Source organism: Buceros rhinoceros, unplaced genomic scaffold, assembly GCF_000710305.1.
Source record: "Buceros rhinoceros silvestris isolate BGI_N320 unplaced genomic scaffold, ASM71030v1 scaffold13990, whole genome shotgun sequence".
In the NCBI taxonomy this organism is placed as follows: domain Eukaryota; kingdom Metazoa; phylum Chordata; class Aves; order Bucerotiformes; family Bucerotidae; genus Buceros; species Buceros rhinoceros.
The window spans coordinates 20,085-35,070 of NW_010387975.1; the positions used below are offsets into that span (position 1 = coordinate 20,085).

Consider the following 14,986-nt stretch of genomic DNA (forward strand, 5'->3'; position numbering starts at 1 on the left):
TACAAGCTTAATACACTCTAATTAAGAAATGATTATAAGAAAAAGGAGCGTTACTGAGTATGTGTGTCTCAGAATGAAAATGTGCTTCAGTACGATGAGGAAACGTAGGTAATTCCTCGCACTGACTCTGTAAGCACAATTGTTACAGTTAACAACATTTACCATAAAAAGTTGTTAATATAAATCACAGAAGTTTAAAAATATGCCGTAGAGAAAATAGTAACTACAGACAACTTATCCTCAGCAATGTGTTTTGTTGGAGGCTCCCAATAGCTGGTGGTGACTCAGGACAGCCACCTGAAGTGCCCAGGGAAGTTAGTAACACGACTAAATTCACACAAGCTGGGAGCTCCGTGCACATGGAAATATTTGGAGGTTGAGACAGACAAAGGAAAAAACTGTCTTAATCTCTAGCAGGCTCACCGGAACGGATGCAGGGAATGGACTATATTTCACTGTCCGCATGATCTGTAAAATCAGGGAGCACTTCATTTGTCAGCTTTCCACAGTGATGTCAAGTGTTCTGCCAGGTCTCCCTCTCACTGTCATGGTAAAAAGGACCTCCACAAGGTCCTCTACAGAAGTTTAGGGGAACCCCTAAAAAAAAATCCCCTAAAATTATTCTGCAGGTACTTCAGAAGCAGACAGGGCCATTCTGGACACAACTGGCAGATCATACACATGTTTCTGTGAAGTCATTTTATTCTGAGGAAGCGAAAGAGCTAAAACAGAATTCAGGAAAGTTCTGGTCACTTGTCCTCCACAGTCAAGTCTCTGGCTCTGCCCATGCATGAAGTGAAAAACCCCTTACTCTTTTTATGCTGCCCACAGAACAGATGCAACAAGACTTCCTCAAGTGGAAGATCATTATCCAAAGTTTAACTCGTAGCATTCCTTGCTCTAGGTTGGCCTTAGACTTCTGATACTTTTCAAATATAAAAGTCCTCTAGTATTTTGAGAAGTCTGATAGCATTCAGCCCTGGTTATGCCTTACTGGATGCAAAAATAAAACTACCATTGAATTAATTCAGAATAAAAGCTTACATTGGGAACATCTGAAAGTTCAAACCAAAACAATGTCTCAAAAAAATCCCAATTCTCAATCAAATCAGTCCAACATCAAGGATGAGATCACCAAAACAAGCAGCAAGATTTTAATCTCAGTGGTTTCAGGATTCCATTCTAGAAAACATTTGCTTGTAGCAGAAATTAGATCAAAAAGAAAATTAATTATGGATACCATCACTCTGTAACAACCTGACTATGTGATATCAGACAAAATTTTAATGTTCAAAAATCTTATCACTGCAGCTCAGAAGCATCCCTCCTTTTTTTTGGTAAAATGAACAGTTTCCTTTCACATAGAAACTAGTTTCTATTTCCTTTAAATGGCCCTTTTATTTGAGAGGTGGATTATCAATAGTTTACATCTTTAGGTCATGTAAAAGTCAGAAACATTTCAAGGAAATCACTTATTTTCACAGTCATGTTCAAGCTGAGCTACATGACTGGCAAGTGAATATTCTGCAATGGGTCAGCACTGCTTGACCGGGCATTTGAGCTCAGCTTTTCAGCCCAGTCTAGACTCATCCAGCTAACTCTGGAGAAGCGTGTGATGAGCAGCAAGAGTACAGTGAAGCTAAACACCAGCCATATGTGGAAGGCAACAGCCTGCCTAAGCCAAAACGTGATATTCAGAAACAAAACCGGGCTGAAATGGGGAATGAATGAGTGTAAGGCCGGTCGAGAGCGACCAAAAAGAAACCTGAAAGCAGAAGTCAGAAAGAGAAACTTGAAATGGTTCACACCAGCACATGGGACTGAAAGAGTTCCTGGGACTTTTTATCCTCTGCTCTAACTGAACACGACCAGTGTTGTAACCTTGGAAATTCTCTCACATTTTTCCCCTCACACTCTACCAAGTAGTTGCCACAAAGAATGGAGAATAACGCATGGGAACAGACGGAATATTAGCAAGTGTTTGCAAATTTTTTTCTATGCACATGAAGTGTCTTCTGTGCACAGTAAGAAGCTGGATGAATTACTCATCACAAAACTGCAGGAGATCTGGAAAACAGTAAAACCAGCTGCTGATAGCCAGCTGTGCTACTGCTGCCTCAAAAAACGCTCCTCTGTCCTTTTCTTAAATGAGGCAGCATCAGCCTCAGGACAGGGAGGTTTCTGTATCAAACAGTAAGGTTATTCTAACAAGCCCTAAAACCATAGGGCTCAAAACACACTTTTTGCAATCTCTTGTAATAATAACAGAAGAAAAGGAGACTGATTATTAAACAATAAAGTATTTCAAGAAGCAGTTACCATCATGCTTTGCATGAAATAGAGGAAAGTATTATGCAGGTAGAGTAAGACGGTGGGAGATGTAAGAGACAAGTCTGTTACCAACCATCTCATGCTGAAACCTAAAAAAACCCAGCAAATTAAGAGCACAGAAGTTACGTGGAAAGCTGCCAGCTTGGCCAGGACATAACTATTCCTCACGGTATCACAAGAAATCCCACCAGAGTCAGTACCACACTTCTGTCTACAGGAAACAAGGATAGTAAAATTGAATACAGATGAATGATGTTTTGAAGCATTATGTTTTTAAAGTTATGTTAAGAATAAGTAGCGCTTTTGAGACTAAGAAGGTGAAGTCATGGTATTCAGAACAATAGAATAGTGCAAGCTGGAGGGAGCAACATCTGGTCCATCTGTGGCATCTAGTGCAACTCCTGCTCAAAGCAGGATCCCCTAAAATAATCGTATTCATACTTAGCAAAATATTTTTAATTTAGAGAATTCCATGCAGGTGTTTTCCTGGTTTCCTGTTTGCAGACATAGAACTTAACTCAAGTAACAAAAAAATTCTTGCCATCCCTATTAATCTTAGAGTTTCTCTTTTCCCTCTCACTTGAATTGCACACACACCTAAGTCTCGTAGACATTGCTGAATCCTTGCAATCAGTTAACTTGCATTGGACTTAAGAAAAAAATATCTTAAAGATGAGTAGGCTTGCACAGAAAGAGTGAATCTGTCAGTGAAATGTTCCATCAAGAGGAAAAAGAATGCCTTGAAGATCAGTTACTCAGATGAAGCAAGTAACCGTCCCTGTTGGAAAAATAAATGGAACGTAAATAATAATCAACCCCCCATTTTGAGATACCTGCTACTGAATGCACCAGGCTTTGGTTTTGCAGCATTTGAGCAAGGCTTACAGGAGACCATGAGAATATTGTTGGTTTACGTTGTCTTTAACACCTCTTGTGTCCTTAAGCTGGAAGTTTAGGTGTCACACTTCTTCCTAGATACACGTATCACACAAATCGGATACAACTCTCAGTCTTCATTCTACTTTTGCCAGTCTTACATGAATCTTTACACAAGCTGACAAATAGACCTGGCTTAGAGTGCTGCCAGAAAGGCAGCAGTGGTTTTCTTGGCACAGGAATAAAAAACAGCCGTAGTAGTCCAGAGACTGGGGCTTGCTGGTTTGAAAGACTGGAGAGGAATCTCAGATGACAGCTTAGAGGGTCAGGACATAACATTAGCCTATTAATAGCATTATAAATTCAGAATATGAAAACAGCAGAACATAAGAACATCAGCTCTTGCCAGGTGGTCTGCTTGGTAACCACAGCTTTTTTCTCCTTTACAGGACACTCCTCCACCTATTCCTCCTTCCTTTTTGACTCTCTTCAAGTACAGTAACACGAGGATCCTAAAAGCAAAGGCTACTACCCACCCCAGAGCCCAGTCAGGTAATATCTGCCAAGGGGCTACATACAATCCTTCCATAACCAGGCATTTTTCTTGAGTGTACTTTACCTCCCACCTACTTCAAACTTCCTCCAACTTGTAGCAAATGCAGCCAAAAAAAAAAATCTGCTTTTATTACTGCTGGTGACTGTTACTATAAAAACAGTCTTGAGTGCATCCAATGCAACATTACGAAGAAAAGTAATGTCATCTCCTATCGATCTCCCAACAAAACCATCAAAAGCAGAATAGGGTGTACAGAGGTTAAGCTGGAAAAGTCTTCAGACCCTCAGAAGTTTGTTGGATATAGGCCTAGGAGATTCATGCAATGTGCCAGAAACGAGGTCGTGGTCTCTGCAGAGGCCTCTTTTCAGAATCTTTAAGGAGAGCAAGGCCAAAGCTCACAGTGAAATGAATCTATTCCACCCTACAAATGACACTGTTATCTAATACTGACACAACTCATCTCCTCTGCCAAACAAAGTACCTGGAAAACAATTTAAATATTGAGTGGCAGCAGTCTTACATTGATGTAAGCGACAAGAATGCTATTCTTTATCTACTCGGTGGAATATTTATTGCAAGAAGATGGAGCACAAAGTCAACGCAGTAGCCTGTGATAATCGCTTTCTAGAGGAAGGTCTGAAGAAACGCCTGGAAGCTGCACTGATGTGTTTTAACAAATCCCGTAGGTAAAGAGAGTAACTTAATTTTACATTGAGAACAGGCATTCCTCGTCTAGTAAACGAACTGTCAATAGTCATGCACCGAGAACAGGCACAAACAAGCAAACCCGCCTGTTCTTCAGGGGAGCAATCTCCCCAGTCCCTTAGACTCCCAGAAGTTAACTGGTGGCTTACATACAGCTGCTTTTAATTAGGGGTTCAAGACATTGCTCCCCCCTCAGCCTGAGGCTAAAAAGCAACTAGACATGTGGCAGGGAATTGGGCTTTTCCCCTGATGTAACTGTTGTCTGTTGCACTCTGCTGAGAGGAGTTTGGGTGCAGCATCTCTGTAACCCCCCCAGTAAATCACTTGGGACGGTTACTAATGAAGAAACACAACCAGGCACTTAAGGCTGAATGTCAAAAACCAGCAGGCTAGATATGAAAACAAACACGGTACTGATAACGTCTCTTCCTTCCTTTTCAGCTTTGTGCAGGGACCTCTGCATCACAAAGGTCAGTGTTTACCTGATAGCATGGAGATAAAGGTTTCCTGCAGTACAGCCTGTGCGGACACATTTACAGCACTGCTCATACTCAGAGGTTCGGGAGTCTCCTGTGGTTAAACCCAGCCTGACGCAGGCTGGCTGGCCTTGCGTGACCACCGGTCTTCAGGCAGCTTTTAGTCTCCCTGTGTCCTTGGTATCACAGTCCCCCATGAAACTATACATGTGAGCAAGTTCTCAGTTACCATGATCCTGTGCAGCCCTGTACAAATCATTTGGGAACCACAGGTAATCAAAGTTGTACGTGTTATTGAAAAAAAAAAAAAAAAATCTTCGAAACTCCCCAGAAAAAAAGCCCAACAAACAAGCAGAAATTGGAATGCCCAGGGACCAGTTTAAGTACGTAGCCCTCAATCGTCAACCCAGACAGATAAATGGAGGGTAACAATTAATTCTTCATCTTGCTTCATATCCATGGTTTCTTTGTTGGAGTGGAACTCAAGCATGAACAAAGATTGCACACCTCCTTCAAACACACTGTAGTGTCCACGCTGCCTTTACAAACAACAGCCCTTTAACTGTAGTCAATCTTTATACGTGCCAAACCAGTTAAAATTATAAAGACATAACTGAAATAGGGCAGTGTGCTTCCAATTAATCTGACCTGGAAAAATAAAACCGAATTAACCGAGTCCTTGCTGCTTCAAAACTGTCTCCTATGAAAATCACTTGTAAACATTTTCACAGCGTGTGTCTAAATAAATCAGATGCCTCTGTCTAACAGCACTCTAGTTTGAAGAGCAACTGGTGACTTGCAAATAACTTGTTGCATATGGAACCTCATACTGGCATATCTTAAAGCACTTTTCCTCAATATTCCATTGAGCCCATCTATCAATTGTACGAAATTTCAAAACACGGATCTGTAGCAGGTGAATTTTGTCAAGAAAAAGCTGCAGTATTTGCAGCCCGTTTGATAAAAACCAAGTAGCATTTCTTATTTGAACGCACCAATCAGAAAGGGACAAGAATTCAAAGTTCTAAAGGGGATATTAAAAAAAAAAAAAAAGAAAAACACAGGCACACAGACACAAAAAACAAACCCAAAGTAATTCAGTCTCATCCGGTTTAACTTCAACCACGAGACATCACTGTCTGATTTCTTTCTCAAAAAACTCGCGTCACTGTGCACTTAAAAAGGGGAACTTCCACAGTTTGCGGTGAGGCTACATGATAAACAGATCTGTTCACACCGGCGAGCAGGGCTGCCTGCGTCAATAAAAGCTGGTGGCAGTCTGTGAGCTGACATTTGGTGCTTGGAGGATTATCGCTTCACATTGAAGTGAAGTAAAATGCCAGGATTTTTTTTCCCCCACAACAACATGACCGAATTAAATGGAAAAGAAGACTGCAAGCTTGCAGAGGGCAAAATCCATAAAAAGAAGCAGAAGGCTTTGTAAGTACATACCTCTTATCGTGAACTGTAATGTATTTGCAGAGAGACTTGGAGATGGAGAACTGCGTTTTGGGCTCAAAGCCTGCAAAGCCTGCTCAAAGCCCAGGACGCCAGCACTAATACGAGGGGCTTGAGCCGATGCATACCAAAGAACTGATTCCCTTCAGGAATCAGCAGGAGATTTGGGATACTCTGGGAGCCTCTTAGCTTTTCAAAAAAACATACTTGCACACATAACTTCCCAGACTTCAGTCATAGAGGCAGACAGCTCCATGCTATTTAAAGGTATTGAGAAATTTAAGTAGAATTAAAATGCAACTGCAATGGATTACAAATATGTCTGTTCATTTGGTTTCAGTGGTGCAGATCTCAAAAATTATTTGAAGTCCATGGTACCACACATCGAACCTGGGATCAAGACTTCTAACTCCAGAAAGCTCATGTAAGTACTGAGATACACTAAATTATAATAAAATATAACTAGATTCTATGTAGTAAACTATTTTATTAATTTCTAAATGACTTCTAGAACAACAAATATGATAATAAAGCCTAGAATTTCCAAGATACAAGAGAGGTGAACATTAGAAAGTAGAAACTATTCATGATGTTAAGGATTTTTTTTTTCTTAGCAATGCAATACATTTGCGTCAAACAGTGAGGGAATGACACCTGTTAGACATGTTTTCTTCAGAGAGGATTATATCCATTCTCTAAAGATTTACAAGAATTTATGCTTCACGCATGAAGAGCAGAGATGTTACCATTCTTATTTCAGGAATATGGAAACAGAAGTACAGATACAGAATTATTTGGTCATAGTAAAGGCTTGTCTTTCAGGTAAAGAATGCAGGACTACATCATAGCTCTTTGTTTTTCCATCTCTGATTATTTTTCTCTATGGGAACTTGCCTCCAGGGTCTCAGAGCATGAGAAAGCCCTAAGATTAATAAATTCCTAGAAGAGAATAATAAATTTTATAATTTATCTCCCTTAAACATGCAAACGAAACCACATGGTTCCTTGCCTAAAGTCCTTTCTTTTTCTTGTCATCTCAGGCTTTCTGCAGAGGAAGTAATACAGTGGTCCCAGTCTTTGGAAAAGCTCTTGGCCAGCCAAAGTAAGTCTATTACTCCTGTATGGCTTGTTCTTATTCTGGGGACGAAGTTTTATCTAATCTCACTAACCAGGCAAAGCTGTAGCCTTCTGCAGACACCGTCAGAGGATGGCCAGCTGCATGTCAGTTATTTGCAGCTCCAGTGGAACACGGATACTGCTACAGCTTTGCTTCCAAGGTTGTGGGGTTTTTCCCCTTCCCTTTCCTACTCCCAAAAAGCTCAGTTCAGTGCTTTTAGATCTTCTGTCCTTGCACAACACATCAGTTCAATGGGGGTATTTTTCTCCACTTGTACCCTAGGACAATCCACTTAGGAAGGACTAGAATCTACTGATGTGTTTTGATACCCAAGGTCTAGATCTAAAAACTCTGAACATAATTAGGAAGACTCCCATCACCCTTAACATTAGAGAATCTGTAGCATACGCTGAAGGGAAGAACAGTGTATTTTGGCAAGATTTCACAACGGGGATTTCAGTAAAACCTCTGCTATTTATTTTATGCTTCCTGGTCACAAATATCATGCTATAAAGGACGATGTCTTTGTGTTGACTTTAGGTGGTCAAGGTGTCTTTCGGGAGTTCCTGAGGTCAGAGTTCAGCGAGGAAAACATCGAGTTCTGGTTGGCTTGTGAGGATTACAAGAAAACCAAGTCTGATCACTTACATGGCAAAGCTGAGAGGATTTATGAGGAGTTTGTTCAATCCGATGCTATTAAACAGGTATGTACAAAGTTAACCTGTGTAGTGTTAGAGTACCAGGATTCTGGAGAAGCAGGAGATAGAAGCATAGCTCCACTGACCTGTTTATACACTCATTTATTTACATGTCACAGACGTGTTTTTATGACAGTACTCACATCAGTATTGTCCTCACCATGAGATTATCAGATCTCAGAAGCAGAGTCACATGATACATGCAAGTACTTAGGAGCATCACTAGCAGAGGCTTCACAGAGCAGAGGCACCAGGGGCTCTCTGAGTTGGTCCAGATTAAAATACAGCTGGTGTTTGGAGCCAGGTACTGAGAGCGAGCTTTGCTAGTAGACGAGCTGCGGAATAGTTCTTGTCTTTTAAAACGTGGTCATTCTAGAAAATTAGAAGTTGTGTATGTTGATTGTATTTCAGACTGGTAACTCTCACCTTACACAATATTTCTGCTATCGTTTTGATTGGAGGTTGCTCTTCTACTCACTCCATTGTTGAGTTGTATTACTTCTGACTTCATAAGAAACTGCATTTCTATTGAGTGTAACAGCTTTTGTGCATAACTGGAATATTAGTGTTAAAATTCCCTCATTTTGCAATTCCTGTACTGAACAATCACATTGAGTTCCAAGGCTGCAACACTGTTTATTGACAAAAAGTGATCTAGAAAGAGATTACATTTTTGAGATGTCAATGGCATTTGTTTTTCACTTTCCAGATCAATATTGACCATCAGATGAGGGAAGCAACAGCCAAAAGGGCTCGAGACCCAACTCACACGAGTTTTGATGAAGCCCAGAAAACTGTGTACATCCTCATGGAAAGGGACTCGTATCCCAGATTTTTGAAATCCAAAGCCTACCTGAAACTTTTGAACCAGCTGCAAACCAACACTTCAAAATGAAGTGTTTGAGGCAGTGAGGAGCCAAGTAGACTCTGCGTCAAATACCCTGTTGAGAGATCCACCAGGGTGGCTGGGTCTTGGCAAGGACATCCTCCGCCTTGGAAGGAGGGCTATGAGTGAGATGCAGACAGCTCCACAGCCAGGAGAACGCAGGATAAAGGCTGGCAAGACTATTGTAAGGGCAAGCGCAGCACAGGGAGAAAATCCTCTCTTCCTGCATGCCGTGGAGTCAAGAAGGGATATGGAGACTATTTATCGTTTGAACTACATTGTGAAGGTTGAACGAAGTCTTAGATCCCACAGAACTGCTGACTATTAGGAAATGCAAGATTAGCAAGCTGAGCGCTGGGAAAAGGTTATCAAGTTCAGAAGAAAACCAAGGATGACTGACAATTTTGTGCACAAGAAAATGCCCAGACAAGACTGATTAATGTCTTTTTTAATCTGTGAAGTGTTAATAAGTGTGAGTGAAGCTCCATGATGCTATGTAAATATATTATAAATTGGACATCCTAAAATTGATATATTTTAAATTATATAAGAATTATATAAGCTGTACTTTTACTAAGTTTGCATTCAGCAGGCACATATGTAGCATCTTTTCTATTTAATTTATTGCAAAATGATATGCAACTCTTCAATGGAATGCACTTAAAAATAAAGTTTTACAGTCATTTTACATCTTGTTTTCAGTGAAATTTCCATAGTAATTAATGAAGTGTTGTCCCTTCTATCCCACTACTTCCCATTTCCTTATCCAAATATTAATTTTCCCCACAGCACCTTTTCTCTTTTTTATGCATTTTACACAGCCATAATCTCAATAGCGATCCTGACCTATATAGACCCATCCTCACAGCCCCCAAAAAGAAAACAAAAACCCCCAGAGCAGCAGGTCTAAATTTCCTTTATTTTTCGTACTCCTCCAGCTACCAGCTTGTCAGTTGAATCTCAGATATAGAAAACGTTTAATCACTGATGCCCCAGCTCGATCTGCTTCAATGGTGATGCTGTGTTGAGCACAGCAGACCATCCATGCTTGCTTCTGTAGAGAGACAGTAACTGATGACCCTCGGTAGCATTCACATTTCTCGTGATACTGCTACTACTCAGCCTAATCCCGGCGAGATCCAGATTCTAACTTACAATACCAATACTAGCATCAAAGGCAATTAAATTGCACTGCAAATGTTGTATTAAATGTATTCTAAAATACATGTTGTTGTGAGTAGCCTATATCACAGCAGGTAGTGACAAGAACTAAAAAAAAAAGAGGTCACAATGATGCCTGAACTACATAACTATGAACACGATGCTACCAAATCTGAACTGTTTAAAACCTTGTGACATTAGAGTTCCTAATGAAAATAAATCAAATTGTGTCCTGGTCTTAATGAGTTACCATCATGAGACACAGCAATCACTCACGCGGCCATAAAAGATTTCATCTCAGCCTTGCAGATTTTCCATTATCCAAGAGAACACGAGCTGAGTCAGGCACACTCCACTGTTCCGGACCAAATGGAGAAACTGTAAACCCACAGGCTTTACCTCATGGGGAGAGTAGACTGTGTGCACACTGCCACCCCTTGGGGACCTCGGGACTTCCAAGGGAGGACAAAATCTTCAGTGTCACAAGCAAAACCCTGCTGGAAGGATCACGGCTGAGTGGCAGTCGCTGCCAACTTCCACCACCGCCTACGGTTGTAGTTAGAAGCCACTGTGAGTCACATCGTCACACTTCTAAGGCCAGCAAATGCAGAACAAAAGAATCTGGTATTGCACTGTTAGTTTCCTTTTGTTCAACACATATAGCTGCTGGAGCCTCTGACTGCAGAACCCAAATGCCCCTCAAACAACATAAACCTGTTTCCAAGTCGGCGTGCTCTTACATGAATTGATTTCCCAGGATCAGTAAGAACAACTACTACACCTCCCACACAAGAAACATCGTCATGGTTGTACTGACACAGTTAACGTGGATCAAATATCACTGTTTGCATAGCTGTGGCCTCACAGAAGCCAAAAGAGAACTGTGAAATATCAGGTACCCTCTAAAGAGACACGGCCTTCAGGTAACATTATTCTGCTGGCTGTAAATCCCTTGAATTAGGAGGGCCTCTGTCTTCATTTACTCCCCCTGCAGCTTCACAGTTTTGCCATGATTTTCCAAACACCTGCATGAAATTTCTGAGTAAAATAGTATTTCGCACTATGGCTTGTTAGATTTTTTTTTTTTTAATAGCTCGTTGCTGCTGGAGAAGACTGTTCCTTGGAGCAATTTCATCCACTGTTGGGGAGACTGCTGGGTGGGGTAATGGGTGGATATGTGTTTCCAACTCAAGGTAAAGTCTCAGAGGTGGGTATAATGAAAAGGAGAAGCAGACTCTGGAGTTGTGCCATGTTTTTGGGTGCTGCTGGGGCAGAGCAGATCTTTTTGGTGACAACTGAGTGTAACCACCACAGCTGCTTAGGTGTTCACAGAGACTGTCTAGCACCCTGCTCCTCCTGCAAAGAGTCACCAGGTGCTGCCTAGCAGGAAAGGGTGAGAAAGAGACTGTAACATACTGGTTAGCCCTCTCAAAATAAGCTAAACCTATCCCTAGAAGAGACTAACACAGCTCTCAGGGAGCAGACCAGCCACTTGTACTAACCAGCTTTAGTATAGACCAGAATACCTGAGGAGGGGAGAAGGGACTTTCCGCTCTTTTCCACAAGCATCTCACTGGTTCAAGATCTGGTACTGTGTGAGAACAGAAAGTGGGTTGGTTTTTTTTTTAAAAAAGAAGGAAACTATTGCACTCCTTACCAGCCAACATTGGTACATTTCTAAGTCCTTCTCCTTTTTTGCAGCAGGAACTTGAAAACAACTGCAAAGGTCAATCAGCCAGGTTAATTCCAAAGATATTTTAGCCCACTCCAGTGTTCCTGGCAACGCGACCACGTTTCACCAAGCAATAAAAAGAGTGTAGTAGAAACTCAGAACAGTCTCTGGGATGCTGCCATAAGCCCAGCAGTATACGTGTGCTGCTGTAGCAGGACTACACAAAGATGGTGCTGTAAACAAGGTCCGAGAGATCTGGAAGCATTTTATGGCAATTTATAATAGGAAGAAGCTGCAAGTAATAGTTCAATGGTACAACTGAAACAATTTTTACAGTATTTTAAGACACTTAACAATATTTACACACTTTTAAATGGTCCAGTGAGGTAATTTTTAATATGTCTTCAAAATCTCTTTTTCAAAATGCAGTATACAATGCTTATTTTGCAGTGAATTTTTTTTTAAATGTTGCCCAAATGGAGGTTCTCTGGATTCAGAAAAAACAGCAGAACACACAGATCAAAGGGATTAAGGACTCTGGAAATGAACCAAGTGTCACAGACAATGCAGGGTGCACGCACCTTTATCAAGCTCAGTTGTGATTTCCTACTCGCCCACGCACAGCAACAGTCTCTGTATTGCAGGCTGCTGTCACGGCTGGGGGTTGTGCCCTCCTAGCATGGCAGACTCGTCTAAAACAGGACATGTTACACCTCAAACACAGAGAGCACGCCTCCCTGGAAACTTCCCACACTCAAAGGAGAAACTTGCGAGCACGAGCTCTATTTACTGTGGTGTCAGTAGACCAGCAGGCCGTTGGAGGAAACTGTCCTTTTTCAACATATGCTAGATTTCATTATCAGTGAACTGCTAAAACTTTCCAGAACAGTCAGTCTCTCACTGTGATCTCGTACTTATTAAAATATGTCAAACTGTTTATTTGATTATTTTTAAACCTAGATTTAGCTTCCCCTTTTTGGAAAAAATACATCACAGGAGAATGGAAATTTGCTGTTCCATTCACGGTCTCTAAAAACATTGGAATCAGATTGGCCATCAGCTACAGAGCAGCACGGAACACAGGACGTGGTACAGAGAGATGCTTTACGATTTGATAGTACTGACTCAGACTTTTAAGCGTTCTATCCTACCCCTGAAGGAAACATTTTGATTTTTATACTGAAACTCTAACAAACAATGAATCATTGTACCAGCTTCAAGTATGCTTTTGAAGTGAATTAACTTCTCCCTGCTGCAGAGAGAAGTTTTCTTTATAAGAAGACTCAAGCATCCAGCAGAGGCTGAATGTGAATTTAGAAGACTAACTTTAACCTCCCCAGTTTGGAAAGCCTTCTCTAAAAGCATTCCCTGAAACAGATATTTTTAACATCCCAAATAAAACTAAAAATATGCTAGAACAGAGTATCATTCTCTGCCATATACTGAAAAGACCATCCACAGAAGCCTGTTAGTAGAGTCATCCTATAGCTACACACAGCGAAGGAGGAAGGAAATTAAAGCTGAGATGGTGATGAATAGCACAAATTCATCACCTTAGACCCCTGAGTGTCACCCGTCCCTGCCCACGCTCTGAAGTAACAGGCTTTCCGGATGTCATGTCCTTTATGGTTGTGAAATGAGTTTGAAAAGCAAAAATAGATGACAATAGGTGGAAAAATTAGATGTTCTCATCTTCCATTCAGAGACGTGGGTTGATTGTATCGGAGTGTAATGTCTATAAATGAAGTTTAAGATTAAATCTGTAGTCATTAAACACGGACAGGAATTGCAAAACAAGTTCTTTCTTAATACTCATTGGGTGATATAAACTCATCTTGGATGCTCAGAAACAAAGTCAGAGAGGAGTTAAGGTTATCCGTGTCTTTGTTTGGATAAATACAACCTCAAAGCTTTTAGTCACAAAAAGGAGATTTACAACACCCAAGAACTGATGTGCTTATTTTGGACATAAACCAATTCCCCTCATTTCTCAAAACAGTCCTAGAAAGTACTCTCTTGGAAGACCCCAAAGATGATCAACATTTAAATTCTACTGAGCAACTCCCTTCAATTTCTCCAAGCAGCCTAAGCACAACACAGCCTTAAAGCACTTATTTAAACCAGTCTGGTGGCCAGCTTTCACGTGGTCTCTTTCATTAATAAAACTAAAAAGAGCTCGAGTCAAATATGACATGCAGAAATGTAAACATTTCAGGTTCACTCCAGACTTGTGTGCAAAGAGAAATAGAGCAGATTAGCAATGCTTCTCTTCAAAGTTCATTATCCAGCCAAAGTACTGACGTGACAGCACGACTGCCTACAAACTTGACATCACCTGAGTCACGAGGGGGGTTGGGTTTGGTTTTTTTCAAGTTACTGTGGTCAGAGGGCTTCTGCTCTTAGAGGACCACCTCTTAAAACGAACAAAGTAAACACCCTTGGCATAATAATAATAACCTACTATGCCATGAATTTCATACCACTTACGAGAAAGGTCTGTGCTTTTTTTGAACAGAATTTGATCAGCCATGAGTTTGAGTAAGACAACATGCTTGTTCATGCCAGTCTGAGGAAATAGTGAACGTGTTCAGGATGTTCAAACAAAGCCCATAGTCCAAACAGGAGCTGTTCATGTGCTGGCACAAACATCTGGAGGATAGGGGGACCCTGGACTGACTCGGTCAAACATTCTGACAAACTTGGACCAAACTGTAAGTAATAACTTCACACTAAGCAAAGAACTGCAGGATGGACAACTGGCATCCTCAAAAGGAGTACCCTTGCTGGAAGCGTAAGTAGCCCTTGTTTACGGCTGAGCTTCTGTGCACACGTGCACGCAATGTGACAGAGAGCTAAGGACACACAGTGCTTCGTACCCAAACCACAGTACCCACCTCTCGAAAGCCTAATGGAATGGGAGGGTTGAAGTTCATGTAAAAACTAGTCCAAGCTTGCAGCCACAGGATTTCCTGTTCTGCTTTGACGGTCGCAGAATATCAGGCTCACACAATGACATCACAGCTTTTAGGAAGGAAAAGGGAAGAGAAAGG

At 41.1% G+C, this 14,986-nt stretch overlaps 1 protein-coding gene across 1 annotated transcript; it reads left to right on the top strand.

Annotated features, from left to right (window-relative positions):
* The first annotated feature begins 6,280 nt into the window (after positions 1-6,280).
* On the top strand, positions 6,281-9,112 carry RGS1 (regulator of G-protein signaling 1). The gene is made up of 5 exons (XM_010142175.1): positions 6,281-6,384; positions 6,743-6,826; positions 7,443-7,504; positions 8,060-8,223; positions 8,927-9,112. The coding sequence occupies exons 1-5, from the start codon at positions 6,281-6,283 to the stop codon at positions 9,110-9,112; spliced, it is 600 nt and encodes a 199-aa protein (XP_010140477.1).
* Positions 9,113-14,986: the final 5,874 nt, after the last annotated feature.